At 42.9% G+C, this 13060-nt stretch overlaps 1 protein-coding gene across 1 annotated transcript in view; it reads left to right on the forward strand.

Moving 5' to 3' along the window:
• PKDCC (protein kinase domain containing, cytoplasmic) overlaps positions 1–2235 on the forward strand; it is a 29049-nt gene extending 26814 nt beyond the window's left edge. Inside the window, exons 6-7 of the mRNA XM_034060970.1 lie at positions 766–939; positions 2058–2235. Coding sequence (XP_033916861.1) covers positions 766–939; positions 2058–2143 — 260 coding nt within the window. The 3' untranslated portion in view covers positions 2144–2235. The remainder of the gene's footprint in view (positions 1–765; positions 940–2057) is intronic.
• The last annotated feature ends 10825 nt before the right edge of the window (positions 2236–13060 follow it).

A 13060-nucleotide genomic window follows, 5' to 3' on the forward strand; every position in this document is an offset into this window, starting at 1 on the left:
AGAAGTTTATAAGTGATGAGTTGGATTTGCTGATGCATTCATTAGAGAAACCCCCATCAGCGGCTGGGAAAGTGAGAGGAGCTGTGAACAGAGAATAAGAGGCTGCTCATAAAGGCAAGTGAGACTGAACGGCAGCCAAGGGAGAGGAGTAACAGGCAGGGCAGCGTGGAGGCAGCAAGGACCATGCTGATGTGCTCCCATTGCTTGTTTTGCTCCCCCTTCTCTATGGAGGCCCATCGAGCGACTCCCCCTTTGTGCTCATCTGAGCAAGCAAAAAGCGTTTGCTTAATTAAAAGCCTGTCCTTTCTTCCATGAGGAAAATAGCATGTTCTGCTGAAGGAGAGGGAGGGCTGGGAACGCCTGGTAGGGTCTCACCCCGACAATCCTGCTCCTGTGCAGAAGTAGGACAGGGAGTCAGTTCATTCAAGGGGATGCTGTTTATTCAATGGGACATTCTTCCTGTAAAAGTCCTAATAAAACCAAAGCCTTGACTATGCAGGGGAAGGGGAGAGGGGTTTGTGCACGGGCTGTTTATTTGCAGATGCTTTCTGGAGGAAAAGGTGAGAAGAAGAAAGGGGGAAAGGAAAAGGGAAGTAAGGGGCAGAGCTATAAACACTGTTGGGAGTAAACCAGGGCTGGAATCCTAGCCCGTCACCTTTTCCATCATATATCCTGCTTCTAAGCTGTTCTAATAAGCCTTGCCTTTTAAAAACAAGCAGTTTGGTGGAGCTCACAAAACGATTGCTTTGCTCTGGTTACTTGCAGAGTACAGACGGGTGCCTGAAGCTTTTATTCCTGATGAGAACTACAGGTGCTGGCCATCGTACCATCATAAGGGCTGTCTCCTCTCTGTGTTCGATGTCAATGAAGCCATTGAGATCTGCGATAGCTACTCCCAATGCAAAGCTTTTGTCCTTACCAACCAGACGACTTGGACAGGTAGGTTATGGATGCTGAGGAGCAGAAACAGCAGCTCGGTCACATAGTCTGGATGCTGTAAGTGTTGTAATACAGTCTGGGGGGAGTTCTGGGCTAGAAGTGGGATAGTTTCTGATGCTCTGGATGAGGCAGTTTTGGTTTTGATATGTGCAGTTAGGTGCTTTAGTTGTGCTTAGCTAAGCAGCATGAATACAGATCACAGCCAGGCTTATATATGTGCCTGGTAGGTCCCCAGCTCTGAAAGCACCATAAACAAGTAGAAACAGACAGTTCATACGTTTCAGAGTGGTTTAGGTACTGCTATGGCTTTTTGCATTAATTTGTGATTCTGGGAGGTGTGACCAGAGACTTTAATGGAACCTAAAAACCACTAATGTACCTGTGGCTAACTGGTGGCTACTAGATCATCATTCAGACTATCTATAGCCAGACTACTAAAGTTAATTAATATATTGAAAACATAATTATTACGGCACAGGGAAATCCATAGGAAGTTTAGAGCAGCTCCTGTCTCAGGTTACAATATCAAGAGCAAATGAGACATAGCAGTCTTGGTCTTGTTTACCATTCCCTTTACCATACCATTCCTGATGCATGAGCACTTGGGTCTCTGAAATGCAGCATGGGTATTTGTGTTCCAGGGGCAGAAAGCTTGTTCTAGCTGGTTTAAATCCCAGAGTTACAAAGCGATCAGTACTTTGGAGCAAGTTGTGTTCAGCACACGTTGCACTGCCCAGCTTTGCAAAGATTCAAGTACACAGAGATGATTCTGCTCCTGCACAATCAAATCCTTCCTAAAGCCCTGACTGGTTTTATCAGTGGGATAGTCTTCAAATAATGTTTTGTGTGACATGTGTGTTAAAAACTTCATTTACCATTAGCTGTGCACAGCTGCATATTGACCATAATAAATGTAATGAAACCAGGGGAGATCTGGTGTCATTTTAGATGAAAGCATTTCAGGTTTATACGATTTGAAGTTGAGGGACAGTTCGATCTTGGGCTGCCTGAACAATGCATAGGTTGAAGAAGAATGGGAAGTTGCAGTATGTTAAGGTAGGCAGCATTTTGCTCATCCCTTCTAAATGACTTCTTTTCCTTTCTCCCCCTCGGTGCAGGTCGGCAGCTTGTCTTCTTCAAGATGGCCTCAAATCGCATCCTGCCTGATCCTGACAAGATAACGTATGTGAAGGTGACAGACTGACACCTAAAGTGGCTGGGGTCTGAGGTGTGAGTGATAAAAGCTGTTTGTGTATAAATATAGGCAGCTGTTAGGTAGAAGGTGGCTGTGGCCAGAGGAATAATTGCACTATTACTCATTCTAATCTATAGAGTGCTAAAGAGAAATAACCTGCATGACCAGGATGAATGTGCAATAGAACAACCTTTTGAAAAATGTGATTTTTATTTTTATTTCTATTTTTTTTAAACAAAATACAAAATATGATACACTGTTAGGGAAGCGTTTGGGTTCTGAGTCAGCTGGCGGCTCTGGCTTTGCTCACCATGATGTTTCTGACCTGTACTTGTGTGTACAGGGACCAAAGTTGTTCATTTCTAGGGTAAGTTTCTATCCTCCACGCTGATGCTTATTTGGGCACATAAAATCACAGTGGAGTAACTGAAACTATCAGTTTCTAAACTGAACAGCAAACGTTACTGAAGACAATCAGCATTTGTGTTACAGCTATCAAATAGGCAGTGCCTGCCTGTTGGTCAGAAGGAAGGAACTGGTTCTGCTTACACTTGCAAGACTGTAGCTAATTTTCATCTTTGCTTCCAACCTTATCATAAAGTTTCATTCCTAGTTTAAAAGAGCCATATTGTGGGTCTAGCAAATCACATCAGCATATGAATAGTCCCACTGAAAAGGTAGGGACTTACCCAAGTGCCGGGTGCTTTGCTGAATAGGGATAGGCCTAAGCATATGCTTACAATTAAGCCTGTGCTTAAGACCTTTGTGGAAGGGAGTTTGAATTGTTGAGGAAGCCACATCTTGGACAGCCTGGCAGAGCAGCCCAGCTGGTGGATCAGGACTGGCTGAATGACTACCTTGCAGTTATTCATGTTTTTATCATCAAATCCTTGGTTTTCTAAGGCACTGCTTGCTAATCCTTAGAATGAAGGAAGTCAAATGACCTTAATAATGTTGAATGAATGCTAGCCTTAATTCTATATAAATGCGTTTTACAGGCATGGTGTGTCTCGAGAATTTGCTTTCAGTGAAAGCAATCAATGCTGAAGTGACCAATGTCATACTGGTTTGTAGATTGTACAGTCAGGAGAAAAAAAAAGGTGCTTTTGTTTCTCAAAATGTTTATTTTTGTAAAAAAAATAAAAATAAAAGGTAAATACAGTTTCATACTTGGTTGTTTTCTTTTTTTGTGGGCAAGGATGAGAACAGAACAAGGAATTGCTCTTTGGGTTGAATGTGTATTCTTTGCCAAGAGGGTCAGAGAATCACAGAATCCACCAGGTTGGAAAAGACCTTTAAGATCATCGAGTCCTACCTTTACCCCAGCATTGCCAAGTCCAAGGTGGGTGGCAGTGTGACCATGCAGGATGGATGCTCCTACAGTGATCCTGTCAACAGTGGGTTTTGTCTCACTGTGGTTTCCCTGAGGTCACGACTACCCTGAGGTTGACTGGAACCCCTGCAGTTGACTGGACTGACAAGTTGTAATGGCTGTAACTCCCAGCTTATCACCCCCCAGCCCTCCCAGCTCAGCTGATTGTGCACTTAGGAACCCATCAATCACGCTGTGGTAATAAACAAACACCACGGATTCTTTTCAGATTGCTACATAAATCATGCCAACACACACTGCACAGGTCACTGCAGTGATATCGCCTGTTGGCACTGAGGTGCTGGGATGGATTGTGAAAGGTTGTAACCTCCTGTGGTTGCCTTCCCCTTCAGCACTGTGCACCATTCCAAACAATACTCCAGGTTTTAGGCCGATGGGAATGGTTAAATTCTTTAATTGCATTCCTAGGTTAAAAAATACCAATATTTAAAAGGGAGGTACATGGAGTAAATTGGATTTTTTAATGTAGTTGTCAGGTAAGTTTGGATAATTTCATCCCATCACTTTCCACACATGCCTCTTAAGTCAGGATTTGTTTATCCCTGGAATTAAACAGACCAATTTACATTGGCTTTTGCAAACAGAGATCAGGTAAGCAAGAAAGAAACGTAGCTGGGAGCCAAGAGCCTGAATTCTGAATTTCAGCAGTAATCAGCTTTATACAGGCAGGTTTCTAACTCCTAGAGAGTAAGGCTTTCCAATGGAAACACTGAAATCCTAATGAGAGACGTGATATTACAATAAGTGAATTCAATAGCTGTACTAAGCACTGAATTTATGGGAGAAACTGTCCTTGGCAGCAGTGGGTCTGATTCAGCCTAGTGCCTGGCTGGTGCTTGTGGCATGGGAAGCCCTAAGAAGCCACAGAGGAGGAGGAGGAGGAGGAAGCAAGGACAAAGTGAGCTGGAAGGCTGGGCCAGTCAGCCTGGGAGCTGCTGCACCTTTGCTATGGAAAAGGCATTTCTATCCAGCTTTCCCCCTAACGTTTTGACTGCTTTTTACATTTCCTGGCTTCCTTAAGCCACACGGTGGAAGCATGAAAGAAGACACCCACAGGGCTTTAAAGGACTGATGTCTACGCACGTGTGTGCATGTGTATGCGTATTTATGTGCGTGTCACGCTGAACAGGGAGAGCTTATTTCCTCCAACTGGCTGTGCACACAATGAGGTGCTAAACAGGATGTGGAGTTCATCTGGAGAGGTGAGAGCTGTGTGCAGCAGTGGGTGCTGCAGCTCTGCTCTATAGGCTGAGCGCTCAGTCTATAGCCTGGAGCTGCGTTGGGATGCAGCTCAGAGCATCTCCAGGAGCTGCCTGTCTCTGTGATGGATGGGTGAAGGGGTGACACCAACCCCAGCACTGGGAGCTGACAACAGGCAATCACCTCTGGCCTGATATCCTGAGGGTTGTAGTGGAGATGTGCCAAGAGCTTAGACCAAAGTTAAACTGTGATGTTCTTCTGTTTTTCAGTATCTTGTCTGAACCTACTGTTTTCCCTCTGGTTGTTTTGCAAAGCTTTCTCCCCAACTTCAGTGTGTCTTTTTGAGTGCAATGCTGAGCTTCTGAGCTCCAGAAACCATCTGTAACAAATCACATCTAAGAGAAACCTGTGCTGAAATTGGTGGTACCACCACAGGCGTTCATCAACCAGAGAGAAAGCCTGGAAACTTGTGGGCCCTGTTGCCAGCTGATTTGTTCAGGTAAGTTAGCATAGAGAGTCAAGGGGGTTGATGGGCAGTAGTGAATAATCTCAGAGAGGTTCTTCCAACATGAGATAAAGGAGTTTAATGTAAGTACTATCCCCAACATGCTTTGCTCTGCCTCTCCCTGCTTCACTGAGGCATTTTGCTTGGTACTTCTGCCAGCTGTGACCACCAAGTTTCCTATAAGGTCTGTGAGAAGGACAGAAGAAGGTGGAGGGAGGACAGCAGCTCTTCCTATTGCTGGTTTATGTGGTTGTAACTACTGTTACTGTACTACGAAGCTGTGGCTGCCCCATCCCTGGCAGTGCTCAAGGCTGGGATGCAGCCTTGTGTTCATACCAGGTGAACAAAGGAGCAGACTTAGTGACTGAACAGTCAGTCACAGACAAGCATCCTCTGTTACAAGCCAAAATACTTACTCTTCTACTGTGCTGACCCTACTAACATTTATAAGGCCCCACACCTTCATGCACTGTTGCTATTTAGAGCGAAGAAGACACTCCTGTTGATAATAATTTAGATAAAGCAGATGATTTAGAGGACTTGTAATTCAAAGCATATGGATAGAGCAAGCAGCCAGAGATCACGGTGCGTTGCCTGCCAGAAGGAAATACATGAACACAGGGATGTTCAGATTTTAGTAGGGAGAGCCTTATCTTGGATTCCTTAGCACTAAATTCTGTGGAGACTGACTAAAATACCAGGAGGAAAAAGGCAGCAAATAGGAAGAATTGAGTGGCAACACATCCCCAACCTGTTGGTCAGAATGTGAAGCAGTGTTGAAAGAAGTCAGACAGTTGAGTTGCAGACACTCAGCTGCAGTTTTCATCAGTCAGCTGCAGAAAGTGGGGCTCAAACAAGAGGAGGAAGGGTTGTGAAAAGCACGCACTCTATAAAGGCTTTTGCCTGTAGTCAACAATTGCCTTTGTGTAATAGGTGCTCTGCTTCCCCATGCCAGCTGGGCAAGTCTAATTCAGTAGGAGCCACCCTTGTTATGGAACTGTCTTTGATGTCCAGCCAGTGGGCAAACAACACATTTAATAGAAATTGTGGCTTTTAAACCAAAAGTCTCTGCTAACCACAGTTTTCCAGCCAATGGCTGCGAGGCTCAGAAGGAAGACTAAACTAGCCAGTGGCTGCTTGAAATGATAAAGCCAGGAGCTGATTTTAGCTTGATTTTACTAGTGTAATCCAGTTAATCCTTGATTTATGTTCACGTGAAGCAGAGTCAGACTGTTAGACTTTAAACTATCTGTGGGCTAGGAACTGAATACAACTTGCCTCTGGGACCTAAGTGTTTGAAATGTGAGGAAAAATACACTGATTCTCCCATATGTACATACATGTGTGTGAGCATGTGTATAGGCTCCTGTGCGAGTTAAATAATGACGACACAAAGACTTACTTTACTTTCAGATAGAAGCTTTAGCAAGACACAGAAAATTAAGGACATGCTATTAGATAAATACTCTCAGGAAAGGAGCAGAAGTTCTACTCAGTGTTCAACAGGTATAATGCCACTGTGATTTATCATCCTGCCCTTCAAGTATGCCCTTAGAACAGTTTCCAGTTTTCAATAATAGAAGTATCTGGCATGTATAAAGATAATGGTACAAATTGGTAGTTATGAATTGCAGCTTTCTATAAATACACAAGAGGAATGCGGAGCAGCCTGTTAAGACAGATGACCAGGGGCACAATGGCACTTTTGGAAGTGTGTTTTCATCTGTGTATGGCTCTGATTTCTGATTCATTATAGGGTTTTGATAAAAGCTCTTAAGCAGAGAGAATATCACAGAGTCAAAGACCAAAATGCTCATTTTGTTGTATAGACAATGAATTCACAAGCAAACTCTGTACAGTCTACCTGGAGAACTGAAAAGTGTAATGACTTAGTGGGTAAATCACCATTTCACTGCCTTACATTGCAGCGTATGGTCCATGACCTATAATTGTTCTGATATACAGTCCAGTGCTTAAAGTCCAAGCTCCTAGAATGGGAGCTCGTAATGGGAGCTCATATGCTCATATGGGAACAAGCTCCTCTTTGCTTCTTTTCACCAGCGACTAAAGAGTCTATACAAAGAGAACTGTGTGATAATAATCTTGCAATTCAGAAACCACTGTAGCTGTGGTGCAGTAACAATCAATGGACAAGAGTAGGTGACTAAAATTAGCAGTAGTTCCTCAGTGGATGTTGAGGCTAACCAAAAATATCACAGAATGGAAAATATATCTCATTTTAAAAGAAATAAGGAAGGGGCATGAGAACTGTATAGTAAAAAAGGTGTAAGAAAAACAGATACCATTTATGTAATAATATTTGTATAATTTGCTGGGCAGGGGAAGCAAACAAGTATGCGGTACCAAAAATTCCATGTTAACTCCCAGGAACAGATTAACTCCTGCCTCTCTGGGGTCACTGGCCCATGTAATACCAGTTCCCAGTTTCCCCAGTACACTTGGCAAGTTGTTTCTGCTTGAGTACCAGTCTTCCAGTTTGAGCTGAGAGATGGTCTGTGTGACAGAAGGAAACTGCAGTGATGTGGCTTCTAAGCCAGCCTTGGTGCATACTGCGTGTTGCAATTCCCACACCAAGGTTCCATAGAACATGCCTTCAGCTTGCTTGGAATTAGTTCCTTAACTACTTGTGTTCCTAATAAAACTTCCTGTGGACTGCTGGTAAAAGCTCCCTTTTCTCTATGAGGATATAGCACCCTCCAATGCCATCTAGTGATGCTGATAGGATCTTATTAAGAATCCTAGATCTTGTGCATTCCAAGTAAACTCGATGGCTGTGTATAGGATGATGTATACTTATGCTTCCATAGAAACCCAGAACAAGATTTCTTCAGCTAGTTTCAGCAGTTTTTACTAATTTGCTCAGTTTATTTACTATACTGTTAGTATATTGCCTTTTCTTGCCTCCCAAATTGTTTGGCAATGCAAGAGGTTACTGAACCTGATCCAGCTGCCACCTGGGAAGGAAAGTTATTTGGTGCCTATTCCCTTCATTCAAGCTCTCTCACAGCACCATGTGGAGCTGGCTGTTTGGTACCTACCGGTACAATCAAGCAGAGCTCCAAATGCAGAATCCCGCAAAAATACAATACAAAATAGAAGAAAAATACAAATAATTAAAAAGGGAAAAATTGGCCCATTATTTATTGTAGCAAACCAGATCCGAGCGGCATTGAATTTCTGTTGCCATGTCCCCTCGGAGCTGTTGAGGCTGATAAGATTTCATGCAGCCCCAGCAAATGTGGGAAACGGAACACAGAGGGGATGAAGGAGGGAATGGCAAATTTGCTGTGTTTAATGTATTGGACACCATCTGTATTTTATTCAAATAGGGTTATATATTTTGTGCAAATAAAAACCAGCCTCATGAGTCAGCCTGTGCAAGGCAGTCACTTGAATATCTGTAATGGGAAACATGTTTTAGGTTGGAAGTTGCAAAGGGAAATCAAATGTTTGAAGTGTCAAAGTTGGAGAAGTATAAAATGCGCCTGACACCGTAGCTATTGAAGCCAAAATGAATAAATCATCATCTCAGGAAAGAAAACCCCACCAAGCTCTTGGCTATAACCTTCATTTTCCTACACTCCAATAAAATTACATACAACCTGATAATTTAACCAGACTTGTCAATAAGAACTGATGGCTTCAACAGACACTATCGCTTCATGCTTCAGTGTAGACTTCAGGAGCATCCAGTATGTTATCCAAGAAGTAAATTTAACGTCAAACTTTCCTTTTTAAGTTGATAAATAGAAGAACCTTATCACAGTGGAGCTCATGTAAAATATGTCATCTTGCACTACACTAGAATAAAATGAAGTTAATGCCAGCTCAGTAGGTTATTCCCCATGTACAGCTTTTCCTGAGCAGGATTTTAGTATCTTAGTACTAAACTAAGTAACTTAGTACTTCAGTAGGGTGAGCATGACTTCCAAGAAGGAATTTAAGGGAAACTTTGAGGTTACAATAATAGGAGTCTGAGTCTGTGCTCCCAATTTCTGTTACAGTCTTGCTATTGATTCTGGTCAAGTTTTAAGCCATTTTCTCTTCATGTTAGGCTCAGTGTCAGGAACGTGATTTGCAAACATAATAGCACTTATCCGTGCATGTCTGGGGAAGTTATTGGGACGCAGTGGGCTTTGGCTTTGTCTGCATCAAGGATCTATTAATAACAAATGAAGAAGCCTGATGGAGAGATGAGAACACTTTGTTAGCTGCAACTTGACGTGCAATAATCTGGGCAAACTGAGGACTTTCATGTACTGTTTAAGATACTTACATGCCTGTTTATTTATTTATCAGAAGGGGCATCTTCTGCACCTGGAGATTGCAGCTCAAAGTAACTACTCCATCCTCTTCAGCTTCTTTCCCAGCTCTTTCCCAGTTGTGATCCACAGCAAGCAGTCCCCATTTTCAGCTTTGGTTTACGCTGTGAGAATGCCCCAGCTTCACCATGCAAGTGATGTTAAGAAGTTGGACTTCTGACCGGTGCCAGGTAAGCAAACAAGGCAGGTAAATGACACAAACTGCACTCTAAGCAACAGTCAGATTTCAGAAGAACAGTCAGAATTGAAAGGATCAGGTGAAATTAGGGGTCCAAAGTTATGGTGACACTGAGAGTCCTTTGCTGTGCTCCAAAATGAGCCTGATGGGTCTGACCAAAAGGCCAGTCGCCAACTGCGATGGTTGCCAGTGGCCAGCAACTGATCCCAAGGGAAAGAGTAAGTACAGTCCTGATCTTTCTCCTGACACTCTCCTCCTCGCTGTCAAGCAGCAGTTCAGGATTTCCATGAGGTTATTAAACCAACCCCAGTCATCTACAAGATGTCATATCACTTGTCTTGGCAGCTGTGGCAGGACCACTATCTCCTACTTTGAAAGTCAAGCCCTCAGCTTTGGCTTGGTGCATATACAGCAGCAGGAAATGGTTATTCTGTGACTGAGCGCTGTTCTATTGACATGGTATCTTAATTAAATCTACAAATGGAACACATCTTTGGTGTTTTCAGTAATTTCTTTTTCCTCTGTGAATTACTTTCAATATTTGTTTGTTCGTCAGCCAGAAATGTGGGCCAAGGGAAGCTGGAAACAATGCTCAGCTTACAATCTTGATATTAGCACATACAGTCCACATAAGGCCATTAAAACATATATTTAGCAAAACCTCAGCCTCCACAAAGGAGCGAGGCCTTTTCACCAGCCTTGAAGATTAATTTGAACCTCTAGCAGTGGATGATATTGCCACGTGTAGGTTGGAGCTTCTTGAACAGTTCCTTAGGGAAGATTCTAAAAGCACCTCTCCCTATGGAACTAAAGGAAGGGCAATACCACAACCTTTTTGACATATATTGTTATTATATAGGTCTGGACTAAGCAGTAAGTTTCTGATTTTTCTGGACATAGCTTGTAAAACAATGTGATCCTGTAGTGCAGAATCTGCGGTCTCTGAGTTCTGGTCCACAATTACCTTGTTGAACAGATGGGTTACAGGTTGAACTAAGTCTGGAATTACGGTGAGGTGAGTGAACACTGAATTTGGGCTGATAACTTCAGATGCTTTGGTGGGAATGAAATATCAAATGTGTTTAGTTTTTTACAACATTGCTCTTAAATTCACTGCAAATTCTCTGCTTGGAATGCAAGTTTTAAAGCATGTCCAAAATCTCTGCTTTGAGGTTAATCAAAGAAGACGTTTATATGCTCACAATTGTTTTCCAATCTCCAGTTGCACTTAATGCGGTGAACTTGAAAAGCCTGGTGATCAGAGGTATTAATTACTCTGCTTCATACACCATATACCTTTGCTGTAAATGCATGTAAGGGAGCTGATCTTCTTTTCAAACTGCATGAAGATATTAGGAATAACTCTTTATGTCCAAATGTCAAATGTAGGAGAACAACTTTTGTGAACAGCTACCCCCCAAAAACACCAGGAAAGTGTTGGCAAAACATGCAGGAATGCAGAAGAGACGGGAGGAAAGAGTGAAGCTTGCCTGTTTTCCCTAAACTGTTATGTTCGCTTATGGGACATACCTCAAAAAGCTGACTGCTGTTACATGAGGTGCATGAAAAGCACAGGAGGCTTTCGACATTCACATGGTAGGTACTTTAACTTGCTTTGCTTACTCCTTTTGGTTTCTTGCTCTCTATCAAATTAACAGTATAATTTATATATGGCAGTTGTATGCAAATGGATGGTTTAAGTCAGTTTCATCATGAAAAGGTCAAATTCCCACTGCCAGCCCTTCCTTTCTGAACTGGGCTGCAAAATGAGGGCTCCTCATGCAGCCTTTGCTCTCGAGCCCAATACAAACACAGCCATTGACTTCAGCGTGCCTGCTTGTATGAATAAGGTCTGTAAGACACAGCCTGTACATTCCAAATTGCCTCTTTTTTGTGCCATTCACACCAGGGATTAATATCTGTGGGAGGCTTTTGTGAAGCCTTCACCCTCTTGCCCTCCCACAGTCCAGCAGTAGCTGTGACTTCAAGGATGCAGCTAGGTTTATTTATCTGTACTGCCCTTTGTAAAGCAGCTGAGATTGCAGAAACTGAACGTTTACTTCGAGTTTGCAATCTAAAGTCCCAAATTGCCTTTGGAATACAGTTGGAAGGGCCAAAAGCCAGTGCTTTGCAGTTCCCACTGCCTTCAAAAGCAGGGAATGGCAGCAGCCGTGCAATACAAGCTGTCCATTAGCTCACCTAAGAAATGATGCATTGAATATTCATTGTTCCCTATTGCAAAATGTCATTTTTCCATGAGAGCTGCTTGAAGCAGTACAGAGCATACATTTGCATAAACCATTTGTCAGAAACAGAAGACCCTTTGTGAAGAACGATTAAGAAACCACATAATCTACTTTTCTGTTCTTATGCAAGTCCCAGGGAGAACACAGAGCTCTTTGTAAACAGGATCTAAATACAAGTGCTGGGTGTGTTTTTTCTGCAATCAAGATTCCATAAATAATAAAATTGGAGTTCAAAACCAGAAGGACCTGAATTTGTTAAATGTAATGTTAATGATTTCCTGGCACTTTTGGAGATCCAGAAAGTTTAACGCTATTCGTATCCACGCTGCTTTGACTGAGCTGAACTCCCTTTCCCCAGTTCTGCTTAAATAAAGCTGTAATTAATCTGCAATACAAATTTGGGTATCTCCCGTTCCTGGGGAAAAGCAGTTTTGCAATACATCAGGGGAAGCCGATTCTGTAAATTCAGTTGTGGGTTTTAATAGCCTCCATAATTCATTGCTGTCTCACTGATTTTCTGCTTTTATTACCTGTCTGAGCCCTTTTGTCTAGATAGGTGGCCTTGAAGCTTGGGTTTTTTTATGATACCACCTTTCCTCCTTAGTGTTTCATTGCCCTTCTCCAGTAGCTGATCCCGTGCACGCTTCCAGAGGCCCTCCACCACCTCCACGCTCACACAAGACTGGGATAAGTAAGTAAGCCAGATAAGTCAAGGCAAACAAAGCCCAAGTGTGGCACACTGAGCAGCCAAAGAGATTACTGCTCATGCGATTAACATCTTTTCATGCCCCAAGATGGTCTTGTTTCCTTTTCACTGGACAACACAGTTCAAGTATTTACTTGTTGCATTTCCCAGCAGTGAATGGCTGAGGCGTTCCTGCCATTCCCAAGGCTGTTGGTGCCTGGCTGTGCCATAGAGGGAGGTGCAGGGGCAGGGCTGCTCAGCAGGGAAGCCCTGGCAAATAAAGCTCTGCGCGTGTTTTGTGAGGCAGAATTGGCACAGAGCACGTTAATGGAATCGCTTTCTGCTTTATTAATGGATAACTCCTTGTTTGAAATGA

This window comes from Melopsittacus undulatus, chromosome 3 (assembly GCF_012275295.1).
Source record: "Melopsittacus undulatus isolate bMelUnd1 chromosome 3, bMelUnd1.mat.Z, whole genome shotgun sequence".
In the NCBI taxonomy this organism is placed as follows: domain Eukaryota; kingdom Metazoa; phylum Chordata; class Aves; order Psittaciformes; family Psittaculidae; genus Melopsittacus; species Melopsittacus undulatus.